Here is a 17,481-nt window from a genome sequence, read left to right on the forward strand (position 1 = left end):
CCATGGCAACAAGCTCGCGGCAAGATTTTTGTTTACTCGCGTGGGTGAGTTTGTAACCTCACATTTATTGTATATATTTGAAGTTAGTTGTGTTTTTGTTGCGTTTCGTGAATGCCGTTATGCATTTGATAGTTTCGCTGAAGCTTTTTTTTTTTTTTTTTTAGCTTAAACGATGAGTTGGCTTCAACGCCAACTACGCGGCGAGCTTCAAGAAATGATAAAATTATATATATATATATATATATATATATATAAATAAATGATAACTATGTCTGTCAGGGGGCCAACAGCTATGGGCAGCATGGACAGGGACATGAGGAGGACCAGGCAATCCCTCGGATCTCGAACAAGGCTGCCCTACATGGAAGAACCATCCGGGCTGTGAGCGGTGGCGGTGGCCACTCGGTGGTTGTCACTGGTACGTCATCATTATTAAAAAGCTCTCTGGTGTCCATTCACGCATTTTCAACACCATTGGTTGTCAATTGTTGTCAACCAATGCGGAAATAAGTATTTTAACACTTCAGCATTTTTATCACTCTATATACGATGCGCTATTGACCTGAAAATTTCACCAGATGTTGGGAATAACTCAAGTAATCCATACATACAAAGGAAGTAGAACAAATACGCTCAGAAATTAAGTTGTGTGTAAAAATGTGAAAGTATTGAACACATGAAGAAAGGGAGGTGCAAAAGGGCATGGAAAGCCAAGACAACACCTAAAATCTATCAGTAATCTAACGGGAATAAAGCCCCTTGTCAGTGCAAATGTATATCAGCTGGTTCCGTCCGTACTGGATGGCCTACAAAAAGGTCTCATTGCCGAGGTGTGATTCAAGACACTCCTTACGTGATTTCTCACAGAAGAGCGCAAAGAATAATCATGAGAAATCCAATCAGTATAAGCAAACACAGCTGGACTCCAATGAAGGTGTAGAACCTTCTCAAGGATGATCAGAAGAAATAGACAGCACCCGAGTTAAATATATGAGTGTCACAGCAAAGGGTCTGAATACTTATTACTATATATAGTATATATATTATTTTTAAATGTTTCTTTTTTTTATAAATCTGCAAAAATTTCAACAATTCTGTTTTTTTCCGGAAATATGGGGTGCTGTGTGTACATTAATGAAGGAAAAATGAACTTAAATGATTGACAATTTTAAGGGGGTCTGAATACTTTCCGTACCCACTGTATTTCAGCCGCTGTATACATCTCCATTATATGCTCACCTCAATGAGCACCAACTCTGCAGAGTGTGAAGTCATGTGACCAATACCCAGCTGTCCAAATACATTAGAGCCGCACGCTAATAGGTTACCACAATCTGTGTGAAATAAGGAAATGATTAGTACTGTTTATGTTTATGACTTCACAACATAAAACAGTTACGCTTCTTTATACTGATGTGACAAATTCAGACTTTATATTGCATTTCCCCCATTTTGTAAACACAGAAATAACTAAATATTAAAAACAAAAAATCTGATCTAAATGCCAATCATTTGGACTCAGTTCAGAGCTTTCTTGCTCCTTGCAAGATTTCTGACAGAAGATTGAAAAGAATAATCAGAAGCATTGTTCAAGAGCCAAGGAGCACCAGTGGAGAACTTTAAAAAGACCTGGAATTAGCAGGTACCGTTCTCACAAGGAAAACAGTGAATAATGTACTCCGCCGCCATGGCCTGTATGCACACTCACCAAGCAAGACCCCATTGCTGGAAAAAAAAAGTAATGCCTTAGGTCTGAGCCGAGTCAACTCATATGACTCGAGTTCCCCACCTCTGATTTCTTTATATAGTCTTTATTTTTATATAATTAATGTAACAGGCATGTTTTTGGGATGTGGGAGGAAGGACCGCAGAAATGTGATACAGATGTGCTTACCATTCATCTTTTTTTTTTTAACCTGTTGCAACACCTCTCTTTCTGGAAGTGTGTATAGTTTACCTTTGGCAATGACAGGTCTTGGCCTCCCTGCTCAGTAAAGTTTGCCATTACAACATTAACAGTATCTGCTCTGTACTTCATGTAGACTATCTCATGATTATCAGTTTTGTCAATGAGCGTGGTGTTTGTGAAAGGGTTTTGGGGGTGCATGTAAAAACAAATACAGAGTTTAAACAGAGTTCCATCTTTGTGTGTTTTTGTACAGATGATGGAGAGGCGTTTGTGTGTGGGCAGAATCACAGAGGCCAGCTTGGACTCGGCCACACTGCCAACTGCTCAACACTTCAGCACTGTTCAGGCCTGAATCGGAGGGTCACGAATGCTGCCTGTGGCTGGGATTTTACTCTTCTCCTGACTGGTGATTAATGACAGTGTTTCACTAGAGACACGCTGCACTTTTTCGCTCAATTTCCCGAATGTGTGGTGTTGCATAAGGGAGGAGAGGATTTTAGTTTAACAAACGGGGAACGTCAAGATCGCTGTAAATCAATGAAAATCTACATATTTTCACATTCAGAAAGTGAGAATCAGGACAGTAGACTTGTGTGTGTTCAGTCATGGGGGATCAGCCCTGAGCCCCTTCCTGTTTGCAGTGGTGATGGATAGGCTGACAGAGGAGGTTAGACTGGAATCTCCATGGACCATGATGTTCGCAGATGACATTGTGATCTGCGGGGAGCAGGTGGAGGAGATGTCAGAAAGGTGGAGGCATGCGCTGGAAAGGAGAGGAATGAAGATTAGCCGACATAAAACAGAATAAATGTGCATGAATGAGAGGGGTCGAGGGGGGAGAGTGAGGCTCCAGGGAGAAGAGATAGCGAGGGTGGAGGACTTTAAATACTTAGGGTCAACAGTCCAGAGCAATGATGAGGGTGGTAAGGAAGTGAAGAAACTGGTCCAAGCAGGTTGGAACAGGTGGAGGAAGGGTTCAGGTGTGTTATGTGACAGAAGAGTCTCTGCTAGGATGAAGGGCGGAGTTTTTAAGACCAGTGAGGCCAGCCATGATGTACAGATGAGGGAAAGTGGCACTCAAGAGACAACAGTAAGCAGAGCTGGAGGTGGCAGAAATGAGGATGTGGAGGTTTTCTCTCGGAGTGACCAGGTTGGATAGTAATAGAAATGAGCTCATCAGAGGGACGGCCAAGGTGAGATGTTGTGGAGACAGTTAGAGAGAGCAGACTTCGATGGTTTGGACATGTCCAGAGGAGAGATAGTGAGTGTATTGGGAGAAGGATGATGAGGATGGAGCTGCCAGGCAAGAGAGCTGGTGGAAGACGAAAGAGAAGGTTGATAGATGTACTGAGGGAAGACATGAGGGCAGTTGGTCTTCAAGAGGAGGACGCAGGAGATAAGCTTACCGTATTTTCACGACCGTAAGGCGCACTTAAAAGTCGTAAATTTCCTCCAAAATGGACGGGGCGTCTTATGTGTGCAGAGTTCCAAAATCTATAAATGTTGTTGAGTGATGAGCGTGCTCCGCTTGACTGACTGGGAGCATTTCCTGCCGACACGCTGCTTATACAGAGGAAAAGCGGACGTGGCTGAGGACAGCATGCGGACGTAAAGGGGGAAGGGTGCGCGTGAAGGAGGACGCTAAAGGCCAGTAGTTATATAGCGCACTACATTTTTTAATGTATCTCAAGATTAAAATTAACTTTGCTGGTTGCATTCCTTAACCGAAGAGCGCTGACGTCCGTATTATTGGGAAGCTTTTATTTTGAAGGTGGCTTTCGCCGTGAGTTGGTGACCTATTACCGTAATGCCTAGTATGAACAAAATTAGGGGCGGCTGGCTTGACCGCTACTTTACGAGTGGAGGCTGGCTTGACCGCAGTCGAAAACTTCACTTACGAAGAGACACGCTTACGAAGCACAGTTTAAACTGCAAGCTATCAGTTACGCGGAGGAACATGGGAATCGAGCATCCGCGAGCGAGTCGAAGATCAACAAATACATGGTTCGCAAGTGGAGAAAACAGGAAAACGAGCTTCGCCAAGTCAAGAAGACGAAGCAACTCGAGCAATGGATTAATGAACTCCAACCGCTGGACATCAGTGTAAACAGGGCGTTCAAAGTGAAGTTGCGAGCGGCGTGGGAGCGATGGATGACAGATGGCGCACACAGCTTTACTAAGACTAGGAGGCAGCGCCGGGCGAGTTACGCCACAATTTGTCAATGGATTGTGGATGCTTGGGCTAACATGTCTGCTTGCACTGTTGTTCGAGCTTTCGTAAAACCCGGCATCATTTCTGAGGAGCCGCACGGCAGCGGGACTGACTCGAACTTGGCGTGTTTGATGGAGAACTTGCCCAGCTGTTCATTTCGGATACAGAACATGAGGACTTTGATGGATTTGTGGATGAGGAATAATCAAAAAATAATGTGAGTACATTGTTAAATACTTCAATAAAGTACAACCAAACTCAGTTTTGCCCCCGCTGCCTTTTTAAAAACATTGTTTTAGCGTGCAATGCATGCTACCGTATGTTTTAAGCTAGCATATGTTTTACCATGCCTCCGCCCAATAATACGGTGTGCCTTATGTATGTGTTAAATACAGAAATAGACCCCGTAACTGAGACTGCGCCTTTTAATACGGTGCACCTTATGGTCGTGAAAATACGGTACATGAAAAAGGATGACACACTGACAACCCCTAACGGCACAAACCGAAAGGAAAAGAAGAAGAAAGAAGAAAGCTCTGAACTGAGTCCAAATGATTGGCATTCAGATCAGATTTTTTGTTTTTAATATTTAGTTATTTCTGTGTTTACAAAATGGGGAAAAAGCAATATAAAGTCTGAATTTGTCACATCAATATAAAGATGCGTAACTGTTTTATGTTGTGAAGTCATAAACTTGGCAATCATTTCTGTGCAGTACTAATCATTTTCTTATTTCACACAGATTGTGGTAACCTATTAGCGTGCGGCTCGAATGTATTTGGACAGCTGGGTATTGGTCACATGACTTCACACTCTGCAGAGTTGGTGCTCATTGAGGTGCGCATATAATGGAGATGTATACAGCGGCTGAAATACAGTGGGTACGGAAAGTATTCAGACCCCCTTAAAATTGTCAATCATTTAAGTTCATTTTTTCTCTAATGTACACACAGCACCCCATATTGCCAGAAAAAAAACTGAATTGTTGAAATTTTTGCAGATTTATAAAAAAAGAAAAATTTAATATATATAGCAATAAGTATTCAGACCCTTTGCTGTGACACTCATATATTTAACTGGTGCTGTGTTTGATTATACTGATTGGACTTGATTGGATTGGATTTCTCTTCTGATTATTCTTTGCGCTCTTCTGTGAGAAATAATGCAAGGAGCTCCTAATCCAGGCAAATCTAGTGTGGTATAAATGGCTTTCCACTTACGTATTATGGCCCCAACCGTGCTCACTGGAACATTCAGCCTGTAACCAATGCCATCGTTGTTTTGCAACAATTAGTTTGCGATGGTCTTGAGACAGCTCTCGACTCTTACCCATCATGAGATGCGTCTTAACTCACACCTTGGCAATGAGACCTTTTTGTAGGCCACCAATTAGGACTGAACCAGCTGATATTCATTCCCCCTGACAAGGGGCTGTATTTCTGTGTGATTATTGATAGATTTTAAGTGTTGTCTTGGCTTTACATGCCTTTTTGCATTGAGAAAAATTGTCACGTTAAATACTTGTTTCAGCTGCTACAGCGGCAACGTAATTCCTGGTCTTATTTGTTCTACTTTCTTTGTTACTTGGGTTGTTTCGAACATCTGGTGACATTTTCATGTCAACAGCACCTTAAATATATGTAGTGAGAAAAGTGGGGATGTGTTATATACTTATTTCAGCTGCTGTGTGTGTGTGTGTGTGTATTTAGGGATGGGATGCATTAATAATGATTTAATTACAAACAAATTATTTTTAAAATAAATTAAAACATTTTAATTGTATTTTGTGTTTCAAACAATGCGACACCTTTGTCAGTGCATGATATCCAGGTACACCAATTACACTGGTGCACACGTCAGAGCTCGGCTACCAAAAGGGAGGAACTGGATGAAACGGCGTTGCTAGGACTGATGGGAGGCAAATTTCATTTTTTTAAAAACTACCTGATGGAAACCTTGATAAGTGTGGCTCTGTGCAATTTGTGCAAAAAGGAGTTTTCATACCACTGAAGCACTTCAACCCTCTGACATGTGTTCCAACTTTGCAACTGCCACGTAGAAACAATTTAAAGGCAACTCTAAAAACTGTACTAAAATTTCACTTTAAATGGGGGGTTTGTTTAATTTTGGCCAGGGATAGTTTCTTTTAGTTTTTCTATTGTTATGTATTGAAATACAATTAAATGTATTTTTCCAGTGTTAACAATATTCCTGTCTATGTCAATTATTGGATTCATTTATTTATTTGAGTCATCCACTAAAATCCATTTAAAGCATGTTGCTTTTTAGGACAAATATTTTTATATGATTAAAATGTGATTAATCAAGATAAATTAATTGACTAGAATAGATTGTCAAAACAGTCGTCAGTGATATTAGTCGATGAGCTTGTCTGTGCCTCAATAACCCTATATGCCACAACATTAGGTACATCAGCACAATCCAGTGAGAGCCAATACAAGTTTAGTACACTATATGCCAAATGCATGAAGTTGACTAGAGTGGTATTGAGTAGATCCAAGAGCCAACAACCATAAATATTGCGCTAATGTGAATGTCATTGTTTAGTGTGTAGCCTGTGATTTATCATTTTGTTCCTTATTCTTAGGGTCTGAAGGAGCATGTGTTGAGCATTGCAGCCGGGCTCCGACACTCACTTGCCATCACAGGTATGCACTGTAAATGGATCACTGTGTTTTCAGTAAGCAATTAATCCTGCACAGCCTCACCTTCTATTCTGGTCCCAGAGTCAGGATATGTCTACCAGTGGGGGACAGGTCTTTGTAGTCTTGCCAAGAGAGCACTCAGTCCAGACCCTGTTCCGTCACACCTCAATTCCAAGATTCCTTCTCTGGTACCAGGTGAGAAAAGCACTTATTTACAAATACGAGAAGACAGCTCAATGTTTGTTGTGGGGACAGGATTGTTTTGGCCATGTTGCAGGTCTGGATCTGAAGATGCCTCGTGCTGTCACTGCGGGCTCAGCACATTGTGTGTGCCTTACAGGTATTGCTCATAGCATGCTGCACACTGCACCTTCCAAGGGTTGAAAATAGGACAAGTAGAATAAAAGCAAATATAGTGGCGCCTCGAGATATGAGTGACCCGACTAACAGGTTTTTTGAGGTACGATCCGTTCCGCCAATTTTTTGCTTTGTCTTACCGGCAAACATTTGAGTAACGAGTGCTGTATGATGGCAGTGAACTCTGCTCACGTCACAAGAAGCAGCAGTTTGACATCGTAAATAAATCTTGAAAAAAAGTTCACTGTCAGATTAAACATAAAAAAAGAGAATTACACGTTTACTTAAAACAACCATGTAACTTTGGCTTTCAGTCTGCTAGCTTAATGCTAACATAATGGGAAAGGCAATAGGCAGGCTAATGAAAAGCATCGATGTGGCAGTGTTATAATGCTTTAAGGAACAACTGTTTCAACAACGACAAACAATGAAGCAATACATGTTGACAGACAATAAAACAATACTCAAAGGCATATATTCTTGATCCTCTGCAATGTGTGTGTGTGTGAATTTAAAATATTTTTCTGCTCACAAGGTGTCCTGGTTTGCACTGTCAATACATAACATCTTCTCTTTAGTCTGTCCTGTAATTAGTGGGTCAGTGGCTCCTGATTACTGCATTGCCTCTTCCAAATGAAGAATAATGTTGCCCCCGTCGTTACATGCAGGAGATGGTGATTTATTTCTTTGGGGAAGCAACAAGCACAGCCAGCTGACTGCCACCGAGCTCTTCTTACCCATTCCTGCTCCACTCAAGCGCTCACTTCTGGGTGGAGAGAAAGTTGTAAACGTGTGCAGTGGCTGGACTCACGTTATTGCCCAAACAGGTGAGATGCTGTAAACGCTTTGTTTGTTGAGGCGCACATCTGCCATAATTAAAGTAATCCCTTACAGAGAGCGGGAGAGTGTTCACTTGGGGCAGAAGAAATTATGGACAACTGGGCCGACCTTTGGCAAATGGCGCAAATCCTAAGCATCAGTCAGCAGACCACAGTAGCCAGACTTCTCTACCTGCTGAGGCGCATGCCCTGTGTGGAGCAACGCAAGTAAGACTTAAAGCAATAAAGCGATAGGCAGCATGATTGACTGGTGACAAGTCCAGGTTGTATTCCGCCTCTTGCCCAAAGTCAGCTAGGGTATGCTCCAGCGCACCCTCGACCATAATGACTTTCAAGCTCAGACTGGTGTTCAACATGTAGTACTTGATTAGTCCAGCAGGAGGTGGCCAACACGTACAAATAGAAGACAAGGAAGCTGGAACTGGTTTAGGATGGGATGCATCACAGTTCACCTCGCGAGAGTGAGACGCCTTGATGAAATACATCATTATATGTGCAATAGAAAATCATGAAAATGTTTCAGTTACCACCTACAAGTGAGAGAACCATTAATATCCTGCGCAGTCAGCAGTTTCTTTTCCCACAGGGGCCGTTGTATGGCAGCAACAGGGGGACACCAGCAGTTAACCTGTATTCTAAATGGTTGCTGTATGACAGAGGAGAGCTGCTAATAAAGCAGATGTCAAGGGTGGGCAAGGGTGAACTCGAGATCGTTCTTGTCCAACGTTGTCGCAGCAACGGCGTATGTCATTGTCACCTTACGTGCCTAAAGCTAAAGGTGAAGATGTATTTGCTGAGTGGACAGTGAATCTCTTAGTTCACTAAGGCTCTGCGTGACATGCGTACACACCCCCAGAGTCAATGTTTAGTTAGCTGTCACATTTTTATGAGGCACATGAGCATAACAAATAATAGCCTGTCGTTGGGCTCACCTGCTACTGCTTTATGCTGAAGCTGAAACAGACAGTAGCCAACCAATGCCTTATTAGTAAAGTTGTTGAAAGCAATATTTCGCCTTCCGCCCAAGTTGAAATTTATATATTTGCTGATTGGTGTCACTTCCAACACAGTGGAAAACCTCCAGAAAAAAGCTTTGTAAGGGGAAAAAAAAAAAAGATTTTAGCCAGCAGAGTCAGGGCACACAATCGGCCTTAGCAGGATCTCTTCTGGCAACACACCAATGTATGTGGTAGCGTTAATAAGACTCTGCTCATTTTCCTGACCATTGTTCAACCTGTTAAGGATTAATTCACCATTAAAGGAAGTGTCTGTTTTTTTGTTTTTTTTTAATGAAATCAGAAAACATTGTGATACTGTGCAATTTATAATTTGAAAACTTTGTGATGCTGTGAATTTTATTTGTGTCATAGTTTGCAGTTACTGGTGGCTCAGCAGTCTTAGGCAATGACGTCCTTGGTGAAAGTTCAGTGTCAGCCTCCAGCTTGCATTTTAATGTCGTCTTTTTCCCTGCAGCTCGCATGTGGATCCGAACATAACCTCGCGGTTGTAGGTGAGTGCTCTCCTTAAAGATACAGTAATGTTACGCGTTTGCTTCTGTTTTCTTAGATGATGTAATATTCGTAAGATCTGAGCAAAATACTCACAACTACAGTGTAAGTAAATAATGCTAAAGCCATTATGCCATGTTAATATAAGTGGCTAAAACAAGCGACGGAATACAAAAGTCTCTTTGCTTTACCAAAGATTGGGGAATTGTCCAGTATATTAGAGTCAACACATCAGTGTGGAAGATTTATGCTCCTGTTGGCTTCAGAAGATTTCTGAGGTCATTTCATCGTTCTGTGGCCTTTTGCAGGAGGAAGTAATTACAGCTCACTAGGACGGGGATCACTGACAGATGCAATTACGTGAACCAGCCTGTAAATGAGCTGAATTAGTCACACACGGATTTAGAGAGGACTTTTTCCAGTTGAATGTTTTGAAGAGCTGTGTCACTTTGATGCACACAAGAGCAGAATATTACACATTCCTGAACGAGAACCTAACAAATCTTCTTTTGCTTCTACATCAAATATGCAAAGATTTCCGCCTTTTTCTTTTCCCCGCCTTACAGTCACCGACTTGCATGACGAGAAATCTTTAGAAGTCAAAATCTTCTCACATTAAAGTTTGAACACTGACCCAGTTGTTACATCAGAGTGAATATAAATACATCTCTGGAAGATTAAACATAAGCAGAATGTCCCTTCAAAGTACGTGCAGGTATTTTTAAAACGTCGCATTGGAAACTACTCAGACAGGCTGTTAAAATGAAAAAACGCACCATCAGTATCAACTCTCACAAAGATGTAGAGTAGGGATGGGCAAACCTTTGTGCTCAAGGGCCACATTTGACTTTTGAAATGGAAGCTGGGGCAGGTCATTCATGAATGAGGTTATAAATATGGGTAAAATATGTATGTTTATTTTGATACAATATATTTAAAATGGTTAAATTGGCCCTTTTGGTCTACTGAAACCCATAAAAACTATATTTTGTGATTTCTTATTTACTGTATTGGATCATACAATTTGGGTCAAATGTGTATATCTTTAGACTCAACACTTTTGTTTTCTACCAGATTACACGATTTACCAATGTTTGGACAAGGGAGGAATTTCATGTAATATTCTTGGTTTCCGAAAGAGGTGTTCAATAGCTTATTGCACTCCTGTGGAGCGAATTAATCACACGGTTTTGGTTTTAAGAAGTGGAGATTTGTCACTCGACAATGTAAATGCATACGGCCTGCGGGCCACACTTTGCCAGCCCGTGCTCCATGGGAAGGCAGAACATGGAAAAGGAGCGCTCAAGTCAACCTCACAACTTCCTTCCTCTACCGCGCTCCCCTTGTTTCTTCCAGCAGTCTTGAGCGTGGCAGCGGCAGGAGCTAGGAAATATCAAAACAGGATTGGAAATAGAGACCTGAGTGCTGCTATTTCTGGTGCTCAAGTAGGTCAAGCGGAAACCAACCAAGAGCACTGCATGCTGCTTATGATATCTGTTGCTAGCTCTGCAGCCCCTCATTTACACCTGAGGAAGTGCTCCTCACCGATGAGATTTGGAGAAGGTTCAAAGTCGCTCTTCATCCAACCTGAGAAAAGATTTTGATTTCTGACAAAAAACAAAATTCACGTTCCTGGACATAGACTTGTATGAGAAGTGCTGCAAAAAAGAAGCATTAACATTTACACGTTCGAACATAAAACCATGAAAAATAATAGGATGTGTTGACAGGGAAATTGCTTCTGGTTTGAGCGTCTTGATTTCAATCCTTTTTTGTTGTACAGAAAGTGCCGCACTTTGTTGCCATGGAAACACTGATGTGCTGTATGCTCCTGCCGGTGAGTCCATGAATAAAGCACAGCGCCCAAACCAGGCTCTCTGCCCCATTGAGCATAATGCTTCAAAACAGAAAATTCACTTCATAGATTAACACTTGTTACTGAATGACACGTCGTGATTTGTACGTAAATGCATTATTCTAAAGGCTGTGGCGCATTTGTCCAACGCCCTTGCTGGCAGAGTGTCACACTGACATAAGCTTGCTGGCATGACATCTTGGTTTGCTCGCTGGCAAAAGCATACGTTTCGTTGCGCGCGTCCAAATCTTCAACGCCGAGCAGGAGAGCAGCCTCGGCGAGGCGGACAGAAAAACAAAGCGTGAAAGACACACGACAGGCAGATTGGGAGAGCTCGAGGATGTGTTACCCTTGAGAAAGAAAGCTCGCTTCTGTTGCCATGGAAATGGAGCCTATTAGGTAACGGTGTTGCCATGGCACGTGTCTCCTCGGTGATGCAGCCCTGACCACACCCACTAACAAGCTGTCCAGCTGTGTTGAGCAGGGAGGCTTTATTACCCGCTGACTGGGTGTCAGCGTGTTTGTTTTCTGATTTCTTTTCTTCCTTGCAAGTCTGCCTCACCCCCAACCGGGCTGCTAATATTAGCTCACGTGTTGCTACACTGAACCCTGATCCCTCTCCTTCTCAGGGGAGCGTCTCCTCTCCTGGGGCTGGAACGAACACGGAATGTGCGGAGACGGTTCACTGGCCGACGTCTTCGAGCCGCAACTAGTCCCTGGCCTCAGACCTCTCGTCATCGGCTGCGGGGCCGGACACTCTTTGGCAGTGTGCACGGGGAATACGTGCAAAGACCAGTGATAAACTCTGCACGTATCCCACTTACATTGGAGCCAGCATGCGACTCGGACTTTCACCTGAACTCCTATTAAGGAATTATTTTACGAATGAAGATTCTTTGCGCCTATTATCCCATAGTGGAGCGTTATGCAGCACCTTTCACTGTCTTTTGGCAGCTAAGTGGCGAAATCACATGCATGTCATAAATACCTTGTGTGTGTTGACATGAGTCATTTCTGAAAGGTCATTATTTCTCTAGTCAAGTCGTCAACTTGATGGCAATGATCGGAGGCAAGATCTTTACGTGACATGGCCGTTTCTACACATCCCGGTCCTCTCGCCATATTGGCCCTCCAAAATGAATGAAGGCGTTGAGGATAATGTGAGAGATGGGCCCGACTTTAGCTGCAGCTTCATCTTTCCTTGTCAGCGCTTTTATTGCTTTGATTTTTGAGCATTGGGAGGCGCTCTAACTGTCGTCTATACTTCATAGAGAATATCTCTTGTCACGCTGTGAATTACTGCTTACACAAAAATATTTTTGGGCAACATTAAGAACTCTTTCTTATTTCCACTTTCATACTATACACTTCATTATTCCACTTGGGGAAGTTTGCCCGCTGCATTTGACAAAGCTTGCATATTCTTAAGCTATGCAGACATCTGCAGTGCAGTGCCGTCAAAAGGTTTTGCACCCCCCCCCCCCCACCCCCTCAAATTCTTATATTTTTGCATAGTTTCCCCAGTTTGTTTAAGATTATCAAACAAATGTAAATATCGTACAGATATAACCCCAGTGAACTTAAAATGCTGTTTTTAAATGATTTCATTGAATTACCCCACTTGTTAAATCTTGAATTAATCGTGGCTAATCAGAATGTTTTGTTAATTTGCACTGATCACATCCAAGCCTTGATTAACACCAGACCTGTTGAACAGCAATGACTCATCCAGGATGCCACAACTCAGGACAACTTCTAAAGAACTGCAAGCCTCCCTTGTTTCTGTTTAGGTCAGTGTTCATGACACAATAAGGATGAGAAAAATGGCATCTATGGCTGAGTTCCAAGGCGAAAACCATTGCTGACCAAAAACAACATAAGGTTCGTCTTACTTTTGCAAAAAAAAATAATAATAATAATAATAACATCTGAATGATTCCCAAGACATTTGGGAGACTATTATATGGACTGACTGAGATGAAAGTTGAGCTTTTTGGAAGGTGTGTTTCTCGTTACATCTGGCGTAAATGTAGCACAGCATTTCAGAAAACGAACATCATACGAACAGTCAGTCAAACGTGGTGGTAGTGTGATGGTCTCAGCCTGCTTTGATGCTTCAGGACCTGGACAACTTGCTGTGATTGATGGAAACAGGAATTCATCCTGAAGGAGAATATTCAGTCATCAGTTTGAAACCTCAAGCTGTAGCGTACTTGGGTTCTGCAGCAGGATAACGATCCAAAACACCACCAAGTCAACTTCCGAATGGCTTCAAAAACAAAATTACGGTTTTGGAGTGGCCTAGTCAAAGTCCAGACTTGAATCCGATTGAAATGCAGTGGCGTGTCCTTAAAGGCCGTTTATGCTCGAAAACAAACATTTTTGCTGAATTTAAAAACATTCTGCAAGGAAGAGTGGAACAAAATATCTCCACTGAGATGTGAAAAACTCATTGCCAGTTATAGAAAACGCTTGATTTCAGTCGTTGCTGCTGAGAATTAGTCTTTACACAATCAGGATTTTTGGGGTCGATCACTGATCAGCGAGTTTAAAAAAATTATAACCAATCACCGATCCGATCACAAGATGGAGCAATGTGTCTATTTAAATGACTTGTTCATTTACTCTATGTACTTGTGTACTGTATACTAAGTAGCTTCAAAAGTATTCTATTCAGGTCATGTATTCTAATCAGTCAGATCAAACCAACATTACAACATGACAGAAATAATGGGTGCTAACTTACTGTAATTCAATTACTTCACACATACCGAAACTTTAAAGCATGATTCGACATAATGCCGGCATGTTTACGTACAACCTACATCACGTTTTGTTACCCGTTTGCGAGCGGTATCGTATTAAAAGTACGTGAACATAACTCAAGCAGTCCTCTCCGAAGCACCGGTGACCGCCAGCACACGTTTTTCCCCATTTTGTTCTGTGTGATCCATTGTTGTTGTCGTCGCCATGGTAACGGGCGTATCCGGTTGCGTTTGAGTTGACAAGATAAACCCCCGTGATCATAAAAGACAGGATGCGGTAGTATCAGAATACTAGATTTTATTGCAGTAGTCTGACATAGTGCAATCGTGATAGACCAAATTTGTCATGTGTCTGATCCAGGCATTACGTGTTGTCGGTATCAGACATGTTGTCTGTCTCACACTGCCAAGGGTATTATTTATATATATATATATATATATATATATATATAATATAACTTTATTGGCGGTCAGATATTTACAGTACTACGTCAAAAGACACGCGACACGCGCTTTTTGGATTCAAATATACTGTACACGATGGCGACACGGAGTAAATGTCTTTTGCGGATCGGCGAATTATGACATTAAATCAGATCAGCATAAAATGCTAATTATCGGCCGATACCGATCAAGCCGATCAGATCGGTGTAAAATCTACTGAGAATGGGCCAACCAGTTATTAGGTTTAGGGCAGCATTACTTTTTTACACACGGCCAGGTAAATTTGAAAAGTTTGTTTTTTTCCTTAATAAATGAAATCACCATTTCAAAACAGCATTTTAAGTTCACTTGGGTTCTATTTGTCTGATATTTACATTTGTTTGATGATCTTAAAGTGTCGAAACTCTGCAAAAATAGAAGCATTTCAGAAGGGGGGCAATACTTTTTCACGGCACTGTACCTCGTGAGCACATGCAGGTCAAGGGCAATGGGTAACCCCATGGGTAATTTTGGATTCTTATTTTTACGTGATTTTATTTATTGCTGTTTTTCGATATATTTATGCAGATCTAATATGGACACTTTTAACCATATGCACTAAAATGTTTTTAGCAAGATTTTGAAAACAAATAAACAAACACCCCCTGAAAATCTCTGGTTTGTTATTTTTTCATTTTATTTAACACTATTCCTTGTACAAGTCTGAACTGTATTGTCCAGAAAAGACACCAAAAACCCTGAACCAACAAATCAATCAAAACCACCACCGTACACCCGACCGACTTAAGAGAACTGGCCACAAAATGAAAAGTGTTCAAATTACACACACACTCTTTAAACCTCACTCAATGTCACACATTCGTTGCCTTGTGTGTTATACGAATGTTTTAATGAGTGTGTAATGTTGCTGATGTTTTATTTTGTGTCAAACAATTACTAGCACACAATTCCCAGTGGTTGGTTGGCAGTGTAATTGCGGTTGATGGTGAAAAAGTTGGTCCCTTTCACGTTCAACTTTTTCACACAAACAATGAAAGCTGCCGTTCAAACATGGCAATCACGATTGTTATCTATTCATTATGATGCTCATTGCTTTTCCATGCTAACCCACGCTGGGGTCCTACACATATAAGTCAACACTCCCCTGGAAAATGCTTAATATTTTGTATTATAATAATAATACAAAGTTCCCTTTGTATTATTTTAAGTTGGTGCACAATTATACTACCACGTACTTTATAAGTTGAAATGGGTGCACACTTAAGCTGCACCATTTTTAGGATTTATTTGGCATTTTCTTTGTCAAAGATGTGATATATATTTTTTTTTTTTAAACTTTTTTTTATTGTAAATAATTTCATTTTTTTTTTTCAACTCAGTATTTTACAGGAGGTGTTAACTTTATATACGTATCAACAGTCTGTGTGCCTTCTGAGCACTGTGATGATGTCGGTCAATCCATTGATTGATTGACTGTTGACTGACTGATTGATTCAAAATGAAATTACTGCTACATACATTATTTAATCAACGCAACTTAAATAACTGAGTGTGAAGAATTTGCATGACTGAGGCACTTGTCCAGTATTCTGTATACAGTGTTTTGGCATCTGTAATGACACGTATTACTAATTTGAACAGAGGGTATACTATGCCATTTTTACTTGATTGTCAACTAAACAGTGGAAATATATGAAATAGTCATTGAAATACATATCAATATTCATGGTATGGTATGGTATGAATCTTCCTATGCATAACTCTTTTCAAGGAGTCCTGAACTATTTTCTATGACGTTTTGGCAACACATTTAATGCCTCAAAAATACATAATAAAAATGGAGTTCAATTATGACATTTTTGTGGATGTTTGCTAAAAACCCATCAAATGAATGTTAAAAGTTGAGTGGTGCAAAAAAAAAGTGCAATTCTAAAAAAAGGTGCGCATGAGTGGGCAAAGTTAACAGTGTTTCCAGGTGTTTCACATGACAGGGGAGAGTGAGTTAAATTCAGAGCAACCATTTTTTGTCTTTGAACACAAGAACCACACAAATATTGGATGATCACTCCAAAACATTGGGACACACAACTTCAACGCACACACACACACACACACACACACACACAAAAGCATATTTACAGCACTGGCACACATGAAAAATAGGCACACAGATTACAACACATTAACCAGTCACAGATACTTAGCTACATAAGGCTTGACAACAAAACGTCCTCAGTGCTACATCTATGCTGAGTTTGTGATGTTCTGGTTGCCACTGTCACACCCATTTAAAAGTAATAAGTAATACACACAACAATGCTACAGCAGGACTATCAGGTGGGTGATGGGCCATTATGGGTCATACACATAGTGGTCGGTACACCATGGTTCATAACACAAACTGACTCAGTTGGTTGTCTGCTCCGGTGCTGTCTCTGGGTCTCTAAAAAAATATAAAAAAAACAACAACAACAAAAAAACAATGATGAAAATAAATTATTATACCATTATGTTTAATGTCAGAATCGCTGGTGATGGCTGATACCTCTGCGGTGCAGAAAATGGTGAAATGACACTTGGAGGGTAAAGGAAATTAGCTCCGTTTGTGGGTCATGGTAAAGGCAGGTTTACCATGTGTATTCCCATGCGTAGCCGAGGCATCAGACAAAGATATATTGTCTGGTCCGGCTTCAGAGTCGGTTAATAAACATGCCCGATCATGCGGCCGTTTTCAGGTTGAGATACACTTTTCAATCAGTGTCATGCGGATATTTTGTCATGCTCTCACCGTCAATCACCTTGGTTTTTCTTTTTTCTTCAGTACCCATACACAAGTTGTGACAAAAGGAAAGATGTGTATGCATGTGCTGTTAAATAAAAATGGAGTCTAAACGCTCATTGAGTAAAAAATTTATTTCATGCAAGG

At 41.1% G+C, this 17,481-nt stretch overlaps 2 protein-coding genes across 6 annotated transcripts in view; one reads left to right on the plus strand and one right to left on the minus strand.

Annotated features, from left to right (window-relative positions):
- Window positions 1-17,481, plus strand: part of sergef (secretion regulating guanine nucleotide exchange factor) — a 19,598-nt gene continuing 2,117 nt past the window's right edge. Inside the window, exons 1-11 of one of the 4 annotated variants that reach the window (XM_061676073.1) lie at window positions 1-44; window positions 280-418; window positions 2,163-2,315; window positions 4,864-4,958; window positions 6,730-6,790; window positions 6,869-6,982; window positions 7,065-7,127; window positions 7,813-7,971; window positions 8,039-8,190; window positions 9,457-9,493; window positions 11,976-15,395. In XM_061676073.1, coding sequence (XP_061532057.1) covers window positions 3-44; window positions 280-418; window positions 2,163-2,315; window positions 4,864-4,958; window positions 6,730-6,790; window positions 6,869-6,982; window positions 7,065-7,127; window positions 7,813-7,971; window positions 8,039-8,190; window positions 9,457-9,493; window positions 11,976-12,145 — 1,185 coding nt within the window. In that variant the 5' untranslated portion in view covers window positions 1-2 and the 3' untranslated portion in view covers window positions 12,146-15,395. Of the gene's footprint in view, window positions 45-279; window positions 419-2,162; window positions 2,316-4,863; window positions 4,959-6,729; window positions 6,791-6,868; window positions 6,983-7,064; window positions 7,128-7,812; window positions 7,972-8,038; window positions 8,191-9,456; window positions 9,494-11,274; window positions 11,446-11,975; window positions 15,396-17,481 lie in introns of those variants that run through there. The other 3 variants (XM_061676074.1, XM_061676076.1, XM_061676075.1) reach the window with 3 other exon arrangements.
- kcnc1b (potassium voltage-gated channel, Shaw-related subfamily, member 1b) overlaps window positions 14,978-17,481 on the minus strand; it is a 14,967-nt gene continuing 12,463 nt past the window's right edge. For both annotated transcript variants that reach the window (XM_061676057.1, XM_061676056.1), the window contains one exon: window positions 14,978-16,998. In XM_061676057.1, coding sequence (XP_061532041.1) covers window positions 16,889-16,998 — 110 coding nt within the window. In that variant the 3' untranslated portion in view covers window positions 14,978-16,888. The remainder of the gene's footprint in view (window positions 16,999-17,481) is intronic.

The sequence above is a fragment of the Phycodurus eques genome, chromosome 5 (genome assembly GCF_024500275.1).
Source record: "Phycodurus eques isolate BA_2022a chromosome 5, UOR_Pequ_1.1, whole genome shotgun sequence".
Taxonomy (NCBI): Eukaryota; Metazoa; Chordata; class Actinopteri; order Syngnathiformes; family Syngnathidae; genus Phycodurus; species Phycodurus eques.